Source organism: Melanotaenia boesemani, chromosome 1 (genome assembly GCF_017639745.1).
Source record: "Melanotaenia boesemani isolate fMelBoe1 chromosome 1, fMelBoe1.pri, whole genome shotgun sequence".
Classification (NCBI taxonomy): domain Eukaryota; kingdom Metazoa; phylum Chordata; class Actinopteri; order Atheriniformes; family Melanotaeniidae; genus Melanotaenia; species Melanotaenia boesemani.
In genome coordinates, this window is record NC_055682.1 from 18352196 (window position 1) to 18368912 (window position 16717).

Consider the following 16717-nt stretch of genomic DNA (forward strand, 5'->3'; position numbering starts at 1 on the left):
AATGATGCAGGATCAGCTCAGACTGAATTATTTGTCTTTTTCTGTGACCTTGTGTGTTAAAGTTACGGGTACTCGGTCTCTTTCTACTTTGTCCGCTTTTGAACTATTCTTTTTTCTGAAATATAAAAGGCTATTCCCTTAAAAACTGTTAGGTTCTCAAATTTGGAGTGCGTGTCGGGGTCCTTGCATGGGATATAAAACCACTTCCTGGAATTTTTAATGGGGCGGGATCCATGTTGAGACTCCCTTCTCGTGTTTGTGTTTTCCCCTCCAGGATCCTGATACGTGGCTGTTTTGGGAAAGCCGTAGTGACTTCCCTGCCTGCCCGCAGCAGCTGTAGCAGCTGGGAGTCTGGCGGAGCTCAGCGGCTCAAGCCTGACCTCATCAAGCTGGCCTGGATGGCAGGGATACACTGGTGCACAGACTGCCGAAACCACAAGGTATTGAAAGACTGAATTACGCACTTTAGTTGTACTGTCTGATTTTAGCATGTCGCAGGGGTTTTCTGGTTGGTGACGTTTTTTTAAAGTAAGTTTCTGAAGCGGATGCTAGCTCCGTTAGAATAGCATTAGTTAGCATTAATTCACTGTGACTGCCTGTCTTAGGGAGCTAATCTCTTTAGCAAGCTGTATCGGTCTCCACGTCTGAACATGTCTGCTGGCTAATGTTAGCCTGCTAACTTTAAACCGCAGATGCGAGAGTTCGCTAGTTCAGAGGTTTCATTGCAACGATAGTTTACTGCATTTTTCTGATGCTTTAGTGCCGCCGCGACGCTGTAATTTTCTGTAAATGTGAGTAACCGTTACTTCTTGGGAAACACTGTTAGACTAATAAACTGCATGTTTGATCAGCTGGTAGTTTCTTCATTAACATCCCAGCGTTTTGTGAAGATAAGGTTTCACAAAGTTAAAGGTAGCCACCTCAACTTTTAGTCACTCTTAGCGAGGCATGGAAAAATGTAATTAGGCTGCTGCCAAGAGGAAGTCTGTCTGGAAGTTCACTACAGAAGAGTTTCTGTCTCATGCAGAACCAGAGAGCATTTATCAGAACTGTGCACGTGGAGTAAATTTTTGTTTTTAGATATGTTTTAAAAGAGATTCTTTCCATCCAATAAGGATTTTGTCTGTCTAGCATGTAAAATTTTTACACTGTACAGAGGAAAAAGATGAGATGTGCTGAGAGTTTTGTGTCACCAGATCACACACAACAAAAATGGCAGTATGGAAATTATTGAACGATAAAATAGATTTTTCCAACCCACAATACCTCATTTGTCAACAGTTTTGTTGTCATTCTCTTTGATATATCATCTTGCACAGCTATCACAGATGCATTGATTCAATGGTAGATTGAACTTATATATATATGTATATATGTGCATATATTCCTGACCTTCTAATTTTGACTCCATACATTTTTTTTTTTTTTTTTTTTAGGAAGATTCCACTTTAAATTTAAAATCAAACGTTTAACTATGAAATAGATTAAAATGCCAAAAAGTGGTCCTTTTGCTTCATTCTATACTTCTTTCATGTGTTCTTTTTGCAGGACTACTGGTTGCAAGTAATTTTTGGACCTTGGAACGGATGAAAGGTGGAAACTATTGGAAGCCCAGCTGGGCTGTAGCTGCTCTGTTTGTCCCTGTTACCCTGCTGATGCTGACCTTCAGGGGGGCGTCAAGCAGCCAGAAGATGATTCAAACCGCTATGTCTCAAGCAACAGCCACAGCTGCAGGATCAGGCCCCAGCCTGACAGATGACCTCCCTGGCTTCAAGGCAGTAGCAGACTTTTTAGCCAGTGAGCACACACATGTCTGGCTCCTGTCCCTGGTGGGCTCTGTTGCTGTAGGCCTCAGTGGGATTTTTCCCCTGCTTGTTCTTCCTATTGAAGCTGGAGCAGCCCTCAAAACAGAAGGTAAAAGGTAGCAATAATTAACCTTAAATGCACTCTATAAATTGAGGTTTTTATATCAGGGCTTTATAAAGAAATGTTTTAATAGATGAGTTCATACTTCTTGATTAACAGCTTATTTCATGCATTTGATTAGCTGCTACTTACCCTCCTAATTCTACTGGAAGCAGCATTCACACGTTGATTCTGCATGTTTGGGTTGATCTTTGTTAGAGATATAACAAAATAGTGTAAAATATGTTTAAAAAATCAGTCATGTACTCTACAGAGAAGGGTTTTCAGGATTACAACTAGGTTCAGTGTGATGTGTACCCATCAACATGAAGACAGATGCCATCATGGCCACAGAAAGCTTCTGTAAATGGACAGTGTTTAAAGTTCTAATATCTCCAGTAAAGCTATGAAAAATGTATTCCTCATCAGTTACACAGGAAGTTTAATGTTTCTGGTTTAAACCACAAAAACTGCAAACAGCTTACTACTTTGGTTTAGTATCTACCAGTCTTAGACTTCTCACAACCTCATGCTTTAAAAATTAATGACTCTGTTACAGTTTTTTAACTCGGTGAGAGAAAACAGCCTACTGGTTCTGTTGGATCTCTGACAGCCAATAATAAAACTAGCCACACATCCTCATGTTTGAAAATTGAAGTGGTGCACAGCCTGAAATGAACTTCCTGGAAAACTGCTGCTATTTGGAAGACAAAACATCATCATTGGTGACCCAAGCTTTAAAAGCCAGCTGTACTATAGAGACAGAAGTTTAGAGGTAAACATATTCAATAACATGATTGTTGGGCTGAGGTGCAGTGAATACTAATACTAATATCAGGATGGTAATTGTTGGCAGCTATTGTATCATGCTACCATCTATGAATTTGCTAATTGGAACTAAATGATGATGTACAACTAAGCAATATGAATGTTTAATTAATATATTCATGATTCATCTATTCCTGCCTAATCATATTCATGGCTGCAGGGGGGCTGGAACCTATCCCAGCCATATCTGGTGAGAGACGGGTTACACCTGAACAGGTCACTAGTCCACTGCGGGACCAACACAAAGACAAACCAGGCTAACAATCATGCTCGCTCACACTTCCTAATTCCTCCAGTCAATTTCGAATTGAAAGGGGGAGGACATGCAAACGCTATATAGAAATATCCTGGCCCAGATTCAGACTATGAAGCAGAGATCCTCAATCCTGGTCCTCAAGGGCTGGTGTCCTGCTGGTTTTAGAGGTTTACGTCTTGCAACAACCTGTTGAGTCAACAGTGCTGATCACCACCACCATGCAGCCTGAGTGTCATTAGATTTAGGAATTGTGGTAATTGAGCCATTGTATGGTACAAATGGACCTTTTGATGTGGTGATTACTTTAACTTATTTTTGTACACTAGTAAATAAGAATCCCAACGGTACATCATATGTATATGTTCTGTAGACATCCTGTTATTGATGTTTCTTTTCATTCTAGTCTGTGGAACAGTATGTTTATGTGTGTTATTTTTTACTTCCAAAGAGGGCAAATTGATGGAGCATGAATGGAGCAGTAAGAACTGCAGAAACTGCAGAGATGTTTAATGTTTCGAGAAGAACTGGCTCTGATGTCATGCTGGCATACCAGAAACAAGAAAACGCTTTCTCTGGGAGACATAACGCAAAAGACTGCAGAGCACTGAAATGCATTTTGCTGAGAAAGTACCACACTACAACTATTAAAGTGACTGCAGAGCTCAGCCAACTTCTTATAACCTGGTAGCACTAGCTGAGTATCATGCCAACCCCCTCCATTTTTTCCATGTTGAATAACACATATAATGGTGCAAAGACAACAAGAAGAGTGGACAATGGACCAGTGGAATCCTTTGATCTCCATTGGCAGACCCCAGCCATGCTGCATGGGGGCAGTTCTGTGATGCTTTGGGAATTCTTTTTGGTCCTGTAATAGTACTTCAGTTCTTCTCTTTCCCAACGGTGAGGCTATCTTCTAGGAAAACAGTATAACAATGTACTAATCAATCATGAAGATTACAGCAGTGGTGTGAAACACTTGAATTAACGACAATGATCACAAGATCTTAATGAAATCAACCTTCAGGTGTTTTTATTGATGCAGCAAGTAATCTTGCTTTTCCATTGAATAGTACCTTACTTTGCATGGTATTGTATCAGCATGCTTTTTGTTTGGTTTTCCATTTTATAGAACCGACATTATCCTGTTTTTATTTTATTTTTGTGGTACAACATCAGCTGCTGTTTTGAGCATGCTGAGCCGATACCATACTGCAGAGTTTTGATTGGACAAAGAACCTGCGGGCAACAAACTGAATGTTTTGAAAATAACAGGAAGTGACGAGTAAATCCGGCAATGAACTGGTAAATGGTAAAATATCTTTCGAATATTATATTTCAGAAGTGCATAAAGATGTCATATCAGATTATTACAATTATCTGATTTTGATGGTCATGTGAACGGGCTCAGTGTTTTATAAAATAGTTCTCTGAGAATATCTTTAATATTCAAGAAAAAATGTTGCATAAATGTTTGTTAATCTATATTGAGGCTGTTGTAAATCAAAATTTATTAAAAAAATTAATGATGATTCCCAGCCATAGTACTGTGCTAAACACACACACAAAGTTTTTTTGTGTCTGCTCTGTGTTGCTGCAGCTTCACACATGCCATACAGAGAAATGACTGATCCCACCCATAGCGAGACGGTACTGTCTGCAATGGAAAACGAAGCAGGGAAAATATGTACAGAGTCATATTGTGCGATACAGTTTGGTAGCGCACATTCCTGTGTAACAGACATGCACTATAAGGAACCTGAAAGAGGTGAAACAGTTTCTGTAAGAAGAATTGATTAAAATTTTCTGAGCCACTTTCTAAAACTTGTCTCACTCAACTCTGTATCTACTGAGTCCAGAGAGCCTGTCAGACAGCACACTGATGGTGATCATGCCTAGTAGAGATAGTGGATCTCCAGCTTTCACCAGTTCATGTTCCTATCAGTTTATTATCTTTATATTTTTCTAGATGGTGAAGGGACTATTGTAAGCTAAACACATTTAGTGTTAAGTAAGTGCTACAGTACCGTACATACTATTTAAGCAAGTCTGATAATACTGCACTTGTGACCAGAACTCAGTTACTGTAGGTCAGTCTGACTGCTGAGGCTCTTTGAAGGGCCCCACCCACAGGAACGCAACATTCCCGATGTATTTTAGGCTGCGGATTGTCAAGTGCAGCCCTGAGCAGAGGTTAGTCATTACCAAGGGAACTTTTCAAGAATAAAGTTTCTGTGGAGTATGAGTAATCATAGGTATTATTAGCAAGGTGAGCTAGAGGTACTCGTGTGCATTTACTCCACTCACTAAATGTTAAGGAGATGCAGAGTTTGCATGATGTCAGAATATACTTAAAATGCACTATAACCTTTACAGGTGAACTAAATTGGACTTACTTTAAAATGTCGAATATTCATTTACAACCGTTTAATGTTTAACCACATACTGCATAACATGCTGTTCCTTAACAAGGTGATTAATCTTTTTACAGAAAAAACTAAAACAAAAGAAAGATCTGTACCATTGGTCGACCATTAAATGTTCTAGTTCAAAAGCAAGACAGTCCTTGTCATCATACTGTTCACATTTTGACATTATAAGGCATTTTTTTTTATTGAGACATTGACATGTTACGTTGCAGAATACTCACCACTGTTTTCTTTTGTTTCAAGATAAGGAACTACTATTCCATAATTCTACTTAAATGTCCTACATTCACGAAACTATATCACTGTAGCATGAGCCTTTGACATTTTCTTTAAATTTATTCCATACGTTGATTCTCCCTGACTTTTTGTGTGTTGCGTATGTGCATCTTATGCTAATTTTTAAAATAAAAAAATTAAAAATGTAAATGGGAGAAGGAACAGTCAAGCAGCAAATATATTACTATTACTTCGTAGTTGTGAATATGCGTTTCTGATCTCATACTAAAATGAGAACATAATGATGCTAATACTCTCTTGGTCTTTCTTCATCATGCTTCACAGTAATTACCTTGATTCTTGTCTGTTTTGCCAGCTGGATGTCAGAAGCTAAAGCAGCTCTTGAGCTTTGCTATTGGTGGTCTCCTTGGTGATGTATTTCTTCACCTCCTTCCTGAGGCATGGGCACTCTCCTGCTGTTCAGGTGGGTCTCCTTTTAATGGTAAAGATTATTTTATTTTAAAGGTTGTTAGACCAAGTTTTCCTGTTGAAGCATACAAGAATAAATTGTTCTAGCTAAATGACAGTTGATATGTCTACTATTATGATATTACTGCTGTTTTAAGACTACCACGTCTTATAACGGTGCCTTTTTACAGACATAAACTGAGTATACTAATTTAATAGAGCATATGTTCTATCAGATGTTGTTTTTACATAATAATCTTTTGCTGAGTGAACTTGGCATTACAATTTCTTCAAAAATGCAACATATTTTTAAAGTGACATAATTCATCTTAATATTTTCTACGCTGTCTTTAGCTCTGTGATGATAGATGGAAAAAGATGCTGTTTGTAGCATCACCACTCTGGTATTATACAAATATCCTAACCCTTTACTGTCTACTACTCTAGCTGGTAAACAAAACCAGTACATGACCCAGGGCTTGTGGGTAATCATCGGTCTGCTGGCCTTCCTCCTGCTGGAGAAAATGTTCCCAGACCACGACAGCCTTGAGGATCCCACCTCAGATTCAGACCTGAATTTTAACCTGTCTGTAAGTGTTTCTGCTGGAGCTTCACTATCTCACATGTCACTGCAAGCCTTTACATATTTTTTACTTTCATTTGTTTGCTATCTGTAGATGCCTTTCAGCTTAGTCTGCATATCTGTCAGTGCTGTTTTGATGACTGTAGGATCCGATGACCTGCAGTGCGCCCCAGAGTGCAGCAATAGTTCCACATTTTGGGGGAAAATGCTTATTGGCTTTCTTGTCTGTCACATAAATCCTGTGAAAAGCACATGTGTCAGTTTTGTGCTTTTCTGTTTAGGGGAAAAACACCCAAGACATTAACATTTTAGTGTGCTATAGATTTTGTAGTAGGCAGACTTGCAACCCACAGCCTGAAATGCGTAAACTAGTGTTTATGCTAGCTTACAGTAAGCGGCTGCTGACTCTGTATATATTACCTCCACATGCTTGAGAGCAGGATCAATCCTCACATCAAGCTAAAGAGCTACATGGGTATGTTTGCTGAAAATGATATTCTAATATCTGCTTACTAAATGAAAATGAAATTTATCAATGAGCCACCTAACACACAAGAAATGCTATTTTCTGTTTTCAGACATCTTGTCTTATTTATTATGTATTTCCTGTGATACCAAGTACTGAGATAAGATGCTTGGATTTTTGCTAGGTGGAGGCTTGTTATTCTGAATTAATATTCTGAATTTTTTAGCAGGAACTGTGATTGAATGGCTGGTTGCAGTATCTTTGTAAAGGCAGTTTTACCCTCCCTGTTGTCTTTCTAATGCCATTGAGGGAGAAGATTGGAATCCACGGCTCAGCTCCTCTGCTAGTGTCTATTTTTAGTGCTGAGATGAAGCAGCTGCTTTACACATTTCAGTGTCCAAAGAAGAGCATTCAGCTTTTAGGCAGAGGCAACAATAGGCAGGGGCAGAGTAAGAAAGAGAGGGAGCTTAAACATGTTTTCTCACAAAATGCTGCTTTTGAGCAAAATTGAAAAATTGAATGTTCTTTTTTTATTTATCATTAAAAACAAAACAAAAAAAAACAAAACAGGGCATTGTTTTGAAATTAGCTTCAGTCTAGTGGAGAACATTGATAGCCCTAAAAGATTGATCACACATTATTACTTCCTTATCCTTCATGGTGCAAACATTTCCTTGTGACAGGCAGAGGACACCAGGCTATTTCCTTCTCGCTTCATTTGACTATCACTTTAGATGGCAGCGTAAGTGGCTTCTGAATGATTAGACAAGGAAGCTGGCTATTCTCAAAAAACAGAGGCTTTAGTAGGGGATGAATGGCTCTCTTCTTTTATATTCATAATGTATAAATGTTTGACGCTGTGGAAATGTAAGAGTCGCCTGTTCCATCCGGAAACAAAGGATGGCTGCTTATTACTGGAGATGTAGGAAGGTCAAAAAAATAATGAGACTGTTTTAAAAGCTGGTCTGCTCCAAGGTGGACAAACACTTTGACACACAGCAGGTGCAACAGTAAAAATGGTTGTTTACTACACTGTGGGATTCAGAATGGTACTAAATTATTGTTTTTATTATATGGTGTTGGTGGTCAAGGTGGGCAGCATGGTTCTATGGAGGATACATCCTTTCTCAGTTAATGACACACTGCTGATAGTAGACTGTAATGAGAATGTTTTTTTTAAACTATATATATAGAGAGAAAAGGATATATGTGTGGACAAGCTGTGTTTTTCCCTTTTCCCCCTACAGACACAGTCTAATTCTGCTTTCGGTGGAAAAGCTGTGGCATCACTCAGAAATGGACACCATACTGAGTCATGGAAATCCTCCAAGCAACAAAGTCTGCAGGGTAGATCAGAGAAAATCAAGGTAATGTTAAGAAACAACACATATCCATTGTAACAGGAAGGCAGAAAATAATGAAAAGTGGGGCACCGTCGAAGGTTAACATAACACTGATAAGGTTTGCTTATAAAAGAGACACTTCTTGCTTCTTAATTGTGACTAGATCCGACTGCAAACTGGATAATAATCTTAGCAAGCATCACAAGACTTAATAATTACAATTACAGTCTGGACAAGATTTCTATTTTGGATATTGAGGTTTAGCTTAAGAAAATGTGACAACATTGTCATTATAATATTACATCTCGTAATTTCAGCAGTGTATTCTGTGTATTGTACAGATAAGTGGGTACCTTAACCTGCTGGCCAACTGCATTGACAACTTCACTCATGGACTGGCAGTAGCCGGGAGTTTCCTGGTTAGCAAGAAGGTAAAAAAAACTGAACACATTCATTTTATAAAGGCCTCAAAACAGTTATCTTTGAAAGTCTGTTTCTCTAATACAAGTCATGCAAAATTATTATATGACTTATTTTTTTCATCCTTTTCGTGCATATTTTTTAACTCTTTTTCCAAAACATGTAAACTTATTTGATTTATCCCTGTTTTTGTGTTATGAGGGAGATAGTTTTTAATTGCCTCAGTCAAATGTTTTGATGTCATCTGTGAACAAATTCATAAACAATATACAGAGAAGAAAACACACAAAGAAACGGTGCTCAGAGTTAAAGGAATATAGTAGTTAGAGACGTGGTCTGAGTAGGAAAGGCTCAAACACAGCTACTATTGAATCATATTCACAAGATAAGATGTCAAGACTGGGCTAAGAAAGACCTGACCAAATTTTTAAAAGATTTTGTACATATGTAAAATAATTGGCTCTTAATAGAACTGATGGGTGGACCCATGCTGGATTACTAATGGTCACTGAGCTCCACAAATGGCTTATTAAGCAATCATATGACAGCAACTAAAGATAAAGGTAAAGATGTCCTACTGAAGTTCAAACCAAGCATTAGAATGGGGGAAAAAATTGGGATTCCAGTGACTTCAACCGTGGCATGGTTGTTGGTGACAGATGGACTGGTCTGAGTGTTATAGAAACTGCTAATGTACTGGGATTTTCTCACAGAACCATCTCCAGGGGTTACAGAGAATGGCCTAAAAACGAGCAAATATCCAATGAGGCGAAGTTGTCTTGTTAAAGTGTAACTACAACCCCTACTCTTTGTGTAACTCCACCCACTGCCAAATTTTGAAAAATGGCAGAAACTGCAAGGATTGGGGTGATCAGAGAGCGGAGAGTGGGCGGGTCGGGATGCACAGGCAGAAATGACTGACAGACAGCAGCTCAGTGGCCACTAGCAAGATGGAAAGTGAGATTCACAAAGCACCTATGCCACAGAGCGGTCTTTGAGGTGAAAGACTTTTCCCTCTAGAATCCCCTCAGCTACACATGAAAAGGTGGTCCTGAACCGTATCAGTCTGAACCGTTAGCGCTGTTGCGTTGGCCTGTCAGCAGCTCCAGCAGACTCTTGAAAGCTGTGGAAACTCGCAGCAGGTTGTGGGAGCTGCAGGAAGTTGCCACTGCTACGATTTGAGCTGCTGCCTGTCGCAAGATGAGGATCAATAGGTAAAGAATAAAGTCCAGTGTTACTTTTACACATCTGTCCAGTGCAGAAACATTTAATCAGAAACTCTGTGAAAGAATAGAAGTCTGAAACTAGCAAACCTACACCATATAAGTTCACATCCCTTCATATGTGTTGGTGGGCGTGGTCTTCTATGCCTGCAAGGCGAGGATCCGTCTATCTACATCTGGAGGGAGGGGCTGTGGGGTTTTTAAAAAAATTTTCATGACGTTTATAACCTCTTTATGTCACCGGTTTTACCCTGTAGAAGGTATTATGAGCCATTTTTTACCCACAAAATCCCATTTTTAAAGAAATAAAAAAATACAAATAATACAATTATTACAAAAAAATACAAATAAATTGAGTAATACTATGTTGTTTACATTAAAAAAAAAACACATTTTAGGGTGCACTACCCCTTAAGTGTCAGAAGAGACTGGTTTGAGATGGAAAAAGGCAACATTAACTCGATAAGCCACTTGTTACAACCCAGGTAAACAGAATACACACACACCATGTCTTACTTTGAAGCAGATGGGCTGCAGTAGCAGAAGACCACACCAGGTGCCACTCCTGTCTGCTAAGAGCAGGAATCTGAGGCTACAATTTTCACATTCTCACCTAAATCCACCAATAGAAGATTGGCAAGATTGGTCTGAATCTCAGTTTCAGCTGCCACATTAAGATGGTAGAGTCAGAACTGGTCGTAAACAACATGAAAGCATGGATCCATCCTGCCTTGCATCCACATTCCAGGCTGGTGGTGGCGCTATAATGATGAGGGGAATATTTTCTTGCTGATCACGTCCATCTCTTTATAACCACAGTGTACCCATCTTCTGGTGGCTACTTCCAGCAGGATAATATCACAAAGTTCAAATCATTAGTTTGGTTTCTTGCACATGACAGTGAGTTCATAATGGTCTCAATAATGACCAGATCTCAATCCAGTAGAGCATTTTTGGGATGTGGTGGAACGGAAGTTTGTCATCATGGATGTGCAGCTGACAAATCTCTAGCATCTGTAGGATACTACCATATCAATTTCAACCAAAATCTCAGAGGAATGTTTCCAACAGCTTGTAAAATCTATGCCATTAAGGCAGTTCTGAAGGAAAGTGAGGGTCCAACCTGATACTAGCAAGGTGTGCCTAATAAGTGAGCGTATATTTGCGCAACTAAATTTTACCTGATAATTGTGCAAACAGTGTATAGAAATTGTACCAATGCACAAATCTCCTTTCATGAAAATTAAGGTATTTCATTGTGTTGTAAAATACCTCAAGATTTTCAGCTGTTCCACACATGAGTTTATTAGGGTAACTTCAAAATCCTGGTTTTGAAAATAAACTAAAAGAAGATGGTGCCAAGACTAAAGGAAACACAATCACTATCATATACATAGCCACTTTCATTATCTCCCTGGGCACTTATTATAGAAAACAACAAAAAACAGACTTTTTAGAACTTCATTATGTAACAGGCTTGTTGATATTTTGGACATATTTTAGGCTGCAGTACCACAGATTTGTACCGATTCAGTAGGTTACTGTATATTTGTAGCTGTGGGAGAAGAGTCCAGCTGGAGAGACATAAGGCTAGCAGCATGATCTATGGATCAATGTGCCAGAGAGGAAGTTAACTAGATGTCTCAAACATGCACATACAAGACATCTAACCAGCGTGTTCAATTCACTCATGGTGAATTCATTGCAGTCATTGCAGTTTCTGCCTTATTGAAATGTATTAGGGGAAAAAAAAATCAACAGCACGCTGATAATTTTTTTTCCATCCTTATTGGTTGAAGGACAAACTTATTTGTGCGAGGTGTAATTAAGCTGTACCTGTAAATATAACTGTTTGTTTAACTAGACTGAGTTAAGTCTTTTGATGGGTAAAGATGACATCATCCTATGCTCCTAATTAAATTCTGTTGGCCTTCATTTCTGCATCAGCATCATTAACAAGACATTTCTTACAGGTTGGGTTCCTTACTACCTTTGCCATCCTGCTTCATGAAATCCCCCATGAGGTGAGATAACAGAGTTTGCACTAACTTGTGCACTAATATTATTTCAGAATGCAGAAGTTCATGTTGGCATATCTGAAATCTCAAAGGAAGAAGCTGACTGCTGCAGGGTTTGTAAACGTGCTTGATGTTTAGCCATCCCTGTGCTGTGAGAAATATCCTCCTCCACAGGTGGGAGACTTTGCCATTCTGCTGAGGGCAGGGTTCGATCGCTGGAGCGCCGCTCGCATGCAGCTGTCTACAGCACTGGTCGGGGTCTTGGGGGCTTGTTTCGCTCTGTGTGTTCAATCTCCAAAAGGCACAGGTCAGAAAAGATTACTTGACATGCATTTAAACAAGTTGTGAAGCAAAGACGATTCTGCAGCTGATCAAATGAGTCATGAGTCTTTAATACTTTTGCAGAAAGCACCAGTAGCTGGATATTGCCTTTCACTGCTGGAGGCTTCCTCTACATAGCCTTAGTGAATGTGATGCCTGACCTCCTTCAGGAGTCCAGTTTAAGGTAAATTTAATATTTTAAAATACTTGCTTGTGTTTTAAAAAAGAAGTTTATATTTACAATTCCTGCCTTCTGCTAGAACAACAGCACTGTTGTTGAGCTGTTAACCTGCACACTGAATCCATTTAATGACACATAAATATGATAGTTGACTGTGAATTGCATCACCTTTATTTTTGCACATGTATGTTTTTGTGCTGGTGTGTGTGTAAAAATATCTCAAACAAATCTCATGTAAAATGTGGCTCCATTATATTATTAGTGGCCAATATACTTGTTTTTGGGCTGTTTTGTTTTTGTGGATTTGAATTGTGTTCTGTATTAGGAGCCGGTGTTTGTGTAAGCAACAGTCACCGAACTTGTTGCAAATAGGGTAGGAAATTACTTTTTTGGGATTATTTTCGTTATAAACTAGAGGTGAGACCGGAGAGACCCATAGACCAAAAATAAAACATTTTTCCAGTTAGAACAATACAAAAACATTCCTCTTTGACCAGTGTAGTCTAGCCTTGGCCACCTTTGCAGCATCCTACAGCGCATGTCTTTTCACCAAGCTTTATTCAAAAAGAGGCAACAAAATCAAGTGACTAAAATTATTATTATTAGGATGTATTTATTCTGCAGGCCTTACTGGAATAAAAATGAATGGGAAATGAGTGGTGTGACATCAGCAGATCGTATATTCAGCTAATGTTCTTGAATCATTCTGACTTTGTATCCTGTGTTTTGTTTCTTTCCAGACAATCTCTACAGCAAATACTGCTCATTCTATGTGGTGTGGCCATCATGGCGCTGCTCTCTGTCATTGTTGACTGAACATGGACGAACATCTGTCTGGCCTTACCAAATACCCACCACTCATTTTTGTTACCCATCATTCATGGAAACATTTTAATTAGGAGGTTTTAAGAGATTAACGAAATGTCACACTAATGCAAATATGTAACAAGGAACAGCACTTTATGGAGGGATGGCTGAAAGGAAGACTCTCGATCAGCTGACTGGACTTTTATGTGTGGACACTTGAAAAATGTGCCCCACGTAATTATCAGGGGAGGATCAAGAGGATTTGTATTAAATGTTACCAAACTGTCTTTCTGACGATCATGATGTGTTACACAAGTATTTACACAGGTACACTTTATTGTACAATCACAACAATAATTCCATTTTTTTTAAACACACCTGCTTTTACTGGCCCTGTGCATGGACCTTCTTTTCACTATGTGTTCCAACCCAAATTATGTATATACTGTATGTGTGGTTACTTTAGTGCATTCTCTGTTTCTGATGTTGCTTCTTCATATTTATTGAAAATGAAAACGGTTAAATTTACTCCCATTATTTTGCATTTTATAAAAATAAGTGCCAAGAGGTCAAGTTGATCATATCCACACCAAAGTACCTTTTTATCTGTTTTTCTTCCTCTTACTTAATAATCTGCACCTTCCGAGCATGTCTTGATGCTCACAAAATCTGTTTTAAAGAAATTATTGATGTGGGTTAATATTTAGTTTTGACTTGATATTTGTTAATAACAATATTTTGAAGACTAGAGACGATAGCAACTCTTAGAAAGTTGACCACAAGGGATTATTCATGTGATGTTGTTTTACTCCTTATGAAATAAACTTTAAATTTTAGACATCTCTATAAAAACTAGACTGTTGGTTTATTTTTAACTTGAGGAGAACAGGCAGACTATTGAAATGCATGAGTTTTATGGATCTCGGTGGAATTCGAACATCTTGATATTGATTGGCAGAGTTGTACGAAGGGGCTGAGGAGGTCGAATTTGTTGATCTGACCTTGCTACACATAAAGCCCTGCCCACAGTGAGCATAATTTTACTGCAAAGGACCAAAGCCTAAAATGTCATATGGGAGTGAGGGGGAGGGGCATTTACTGTGTATTCACACTTGTCCAAATTCAACTGTCTTATTTGGCAAGCTTCTGTTGCCATAACGACTCCGCTGCGGGTTGTCTTCCTTAGTCATCAGCCTTTGAGCAGCTTATTGTCTGTGGGAGTCTTCTTTAGTCACAGCCCTGGAAAACAACAAACAACCACTATTTTACATGGTAGTGGAAGACAGCCGTAAATGGGGCAAACACACAAGTGGCAAATCTTAAACTCTCATTTCCCTAACTTCAGTTTAGTCCAAGCAATAAAGTCTTGGAGTCTGGATTAAAATATTTGGGATTGATGTGTAATTAGTTTGTGATGAGGCTGTCATGGTAGCTATTTTGTTCATATTTATAACGTGCAATGAGATTTTATTACTACCCAGAATTGGAGTTTCCTGCTTCAAAAGGATTGTGTCAACTTTTAGATTAAATGTTGATGCTAAAGTCAGCATCACAAGAGGATTTCATCTGCCATAGTTGTCAACGTATCCAGCAGGGACTAAAATGAAGTCATATGATCATTAAAACCGTCATGTCAGCAACGTATCCTGTTGCTCTGCTGGCAGGATAAGTTCAAAGCTGCTTAGCACAAGGAGGTTTATCGTTTACTGTGAGTCTCATTTCATCATAACTCCTTTACTAACAAATAGTGTTTGAGAGAATGTTATGCATTTTCCGACATGTTGAGTCACAGAGTATGGATTTCACACATCAATAAAATATAAAAAATATAGTATAAAACAAGTAAAAAGAATTAGTCACGTTTTTATAACTTGAGGAAATTTGCTTTAGTTGTGACACATGGATTGATATGCAAATGATGTATTATGTAAATCTTCATCTGACAATCAAGTTTTTTGGAAAAAACAGCCTCATTTTTCTGTTAAAACACGTTTCTGTTTTCAGACAGGCTGAACAAAAACATGAGTCTGAAACAAAATTTCATGTGAATTTATGCTAATTTAGTTGCAAACATATTTATTTATGAGGTACCAAATCTTCATTTGAGCTGTACCAGAAAAAGAAGTGGCATACTGAAAGGTGTATAAGATGCAGATACATAAAACATCAGTCTACCATTCCTGAACAGATCATTTATTAGCAAGCTTAATAACTTAAAGTAATAATGACCTGATCTTGTATTGGAGAACAGCAGTTATTGATTAATTCAGTCATTACTAATCAAGCCTTTGTGTTGCAGTAACCTACTCATTACATTTATCATTTTTTACTATTTAGCTTCCAAGGAGCAAAACCACTGGAAGCCTTTTTCTTTTTGTTCATCTTCTTATTTTTCTTTATTCTTCTTACTTTTATGTTTTTAGATTTTACAAGCAAATCAAGTTTTTAAAAACATAAAAACTGAAGAAAGTAAATGTGTTGAAGTACCAATATGAAATGGGAGACACAAGTTCAAGAGTATTCTTTTACCATTGTACTAAAGTGCCACAGATACAAAACTGGAACCAGTTTAGACTCAGACCAGCAGTAAAATCTGGCAATGATTTAAGATGGCTGTGGTTTATTGGACATTTCAGAAAGTCATGAGTATAAGTCAGCTGAATAATTTTTAATTTTATTATGTATTATACATTATACAAAATTTGTGAAATTACATCTCTACATGCACTGACATGGATGGATAGTATACCTTTTAGCACTAACATTTTGTGTTGTGAAACATCAGAAAAAGAGTAATATTAGATTATTAGAGCAATCAACTTATCGGTAGCTTGTTTTTCTTCAAATGTTTATTCAGACTTCATCAAATGTAAACTAGTTGGATTGATTTTTTTCTCATTTTATTTCAAATTAAAAAAAAATTGTTCATTGCAAACCTCTCAAGCTTTGCACATTTTGTGAGAATTATTAAGAATAGGAAAAAATGTATTTATAGCACCCTACTGATCTATAACTTATACATAAGCTATAAGTTAGCTTATCTGGGGATTCAAAGGTTCAGGGTTCAAACCTCTTTTTGACCAAGTTCTACTACTTGTTATTCTAAATGTTCACAGAGATCAATAGGTCTGTAAATAACCCCCCACCCCCCAGACTGGCCTGAACCCATAACAACTGAGTCCTGATGAACTGCAACACATCTCTAACACTGGATCCATTAATTATAGCAAACTTCATATTGCTGTTGTTCATT

The 16717-nt window shown here is 38.1% G+C and overlaps 1 protein-coding gene across 2 annotated transcripts; it reads left to right on the top strand.

Annotated features, from left to right (window-relative positions):
* The first annotated feature begins 218 nt into the window (after nt 1-218).
* Nucleotides 219-14302, top strand: slc39a13 (solute carrier family 39 member 13). 2 transcript variants are annotated; one of them, XM_041980720.1, is made up of 10 exons: nt 219-440; nt 1549-1914; nt 6011-6118; nt 6550-6692; nt 8399-8518; nt 8836-8925; nt 12111-12161; nt 12330-12462; nt 12561-12660; nt 13398-14302. In XM_041980720.1, the coding sequence occupies exons 2-10, from the start codon at nt 1587-1589 to the stop codon at nt 13471-13473; spliced, it is 1149 nt and encodes a 382-aa protein (XP_041836654.1). In that variant the 5' UTR covers nt 219-440; nt 1549-1586; the 3' UTR covers nt 13474-14302. The 2 variants fall into 2 exon arrangements, with proteins under 2 accessions (XP_041836654.1, XP_041836663.1); XM_041980729.1 differs by lacking the exon at nt 219-440 and adding an exon at nt 654-791.
* Nucleotides 14303-16717: the final 2415 nt, after the last annotated feature.

Coding starts and splice junctions, on each gene's coding strand:
- slc39a13 (XM_041980720.1), top strand. CDS start 1,587: ATGAAAGGTGGAAACTATTGGAAGCCCAGCTGGGCTGTAGCTGCTCTG. Junction 6,119..6,549: donor GGCACTCTCCTGCTGTTCAG/GTGGGTCTCCTT, acceptor CTACTACTCTAG/CTGGTAAACAAAACCAGTAC. Junction 6,693..8,398: donor ACCTGAATTTTAACCTGTCT/GTAAGTGTTTCT, acceptor TTCCCCCTACAG/ACACAGTCTAATTCTGCTTT.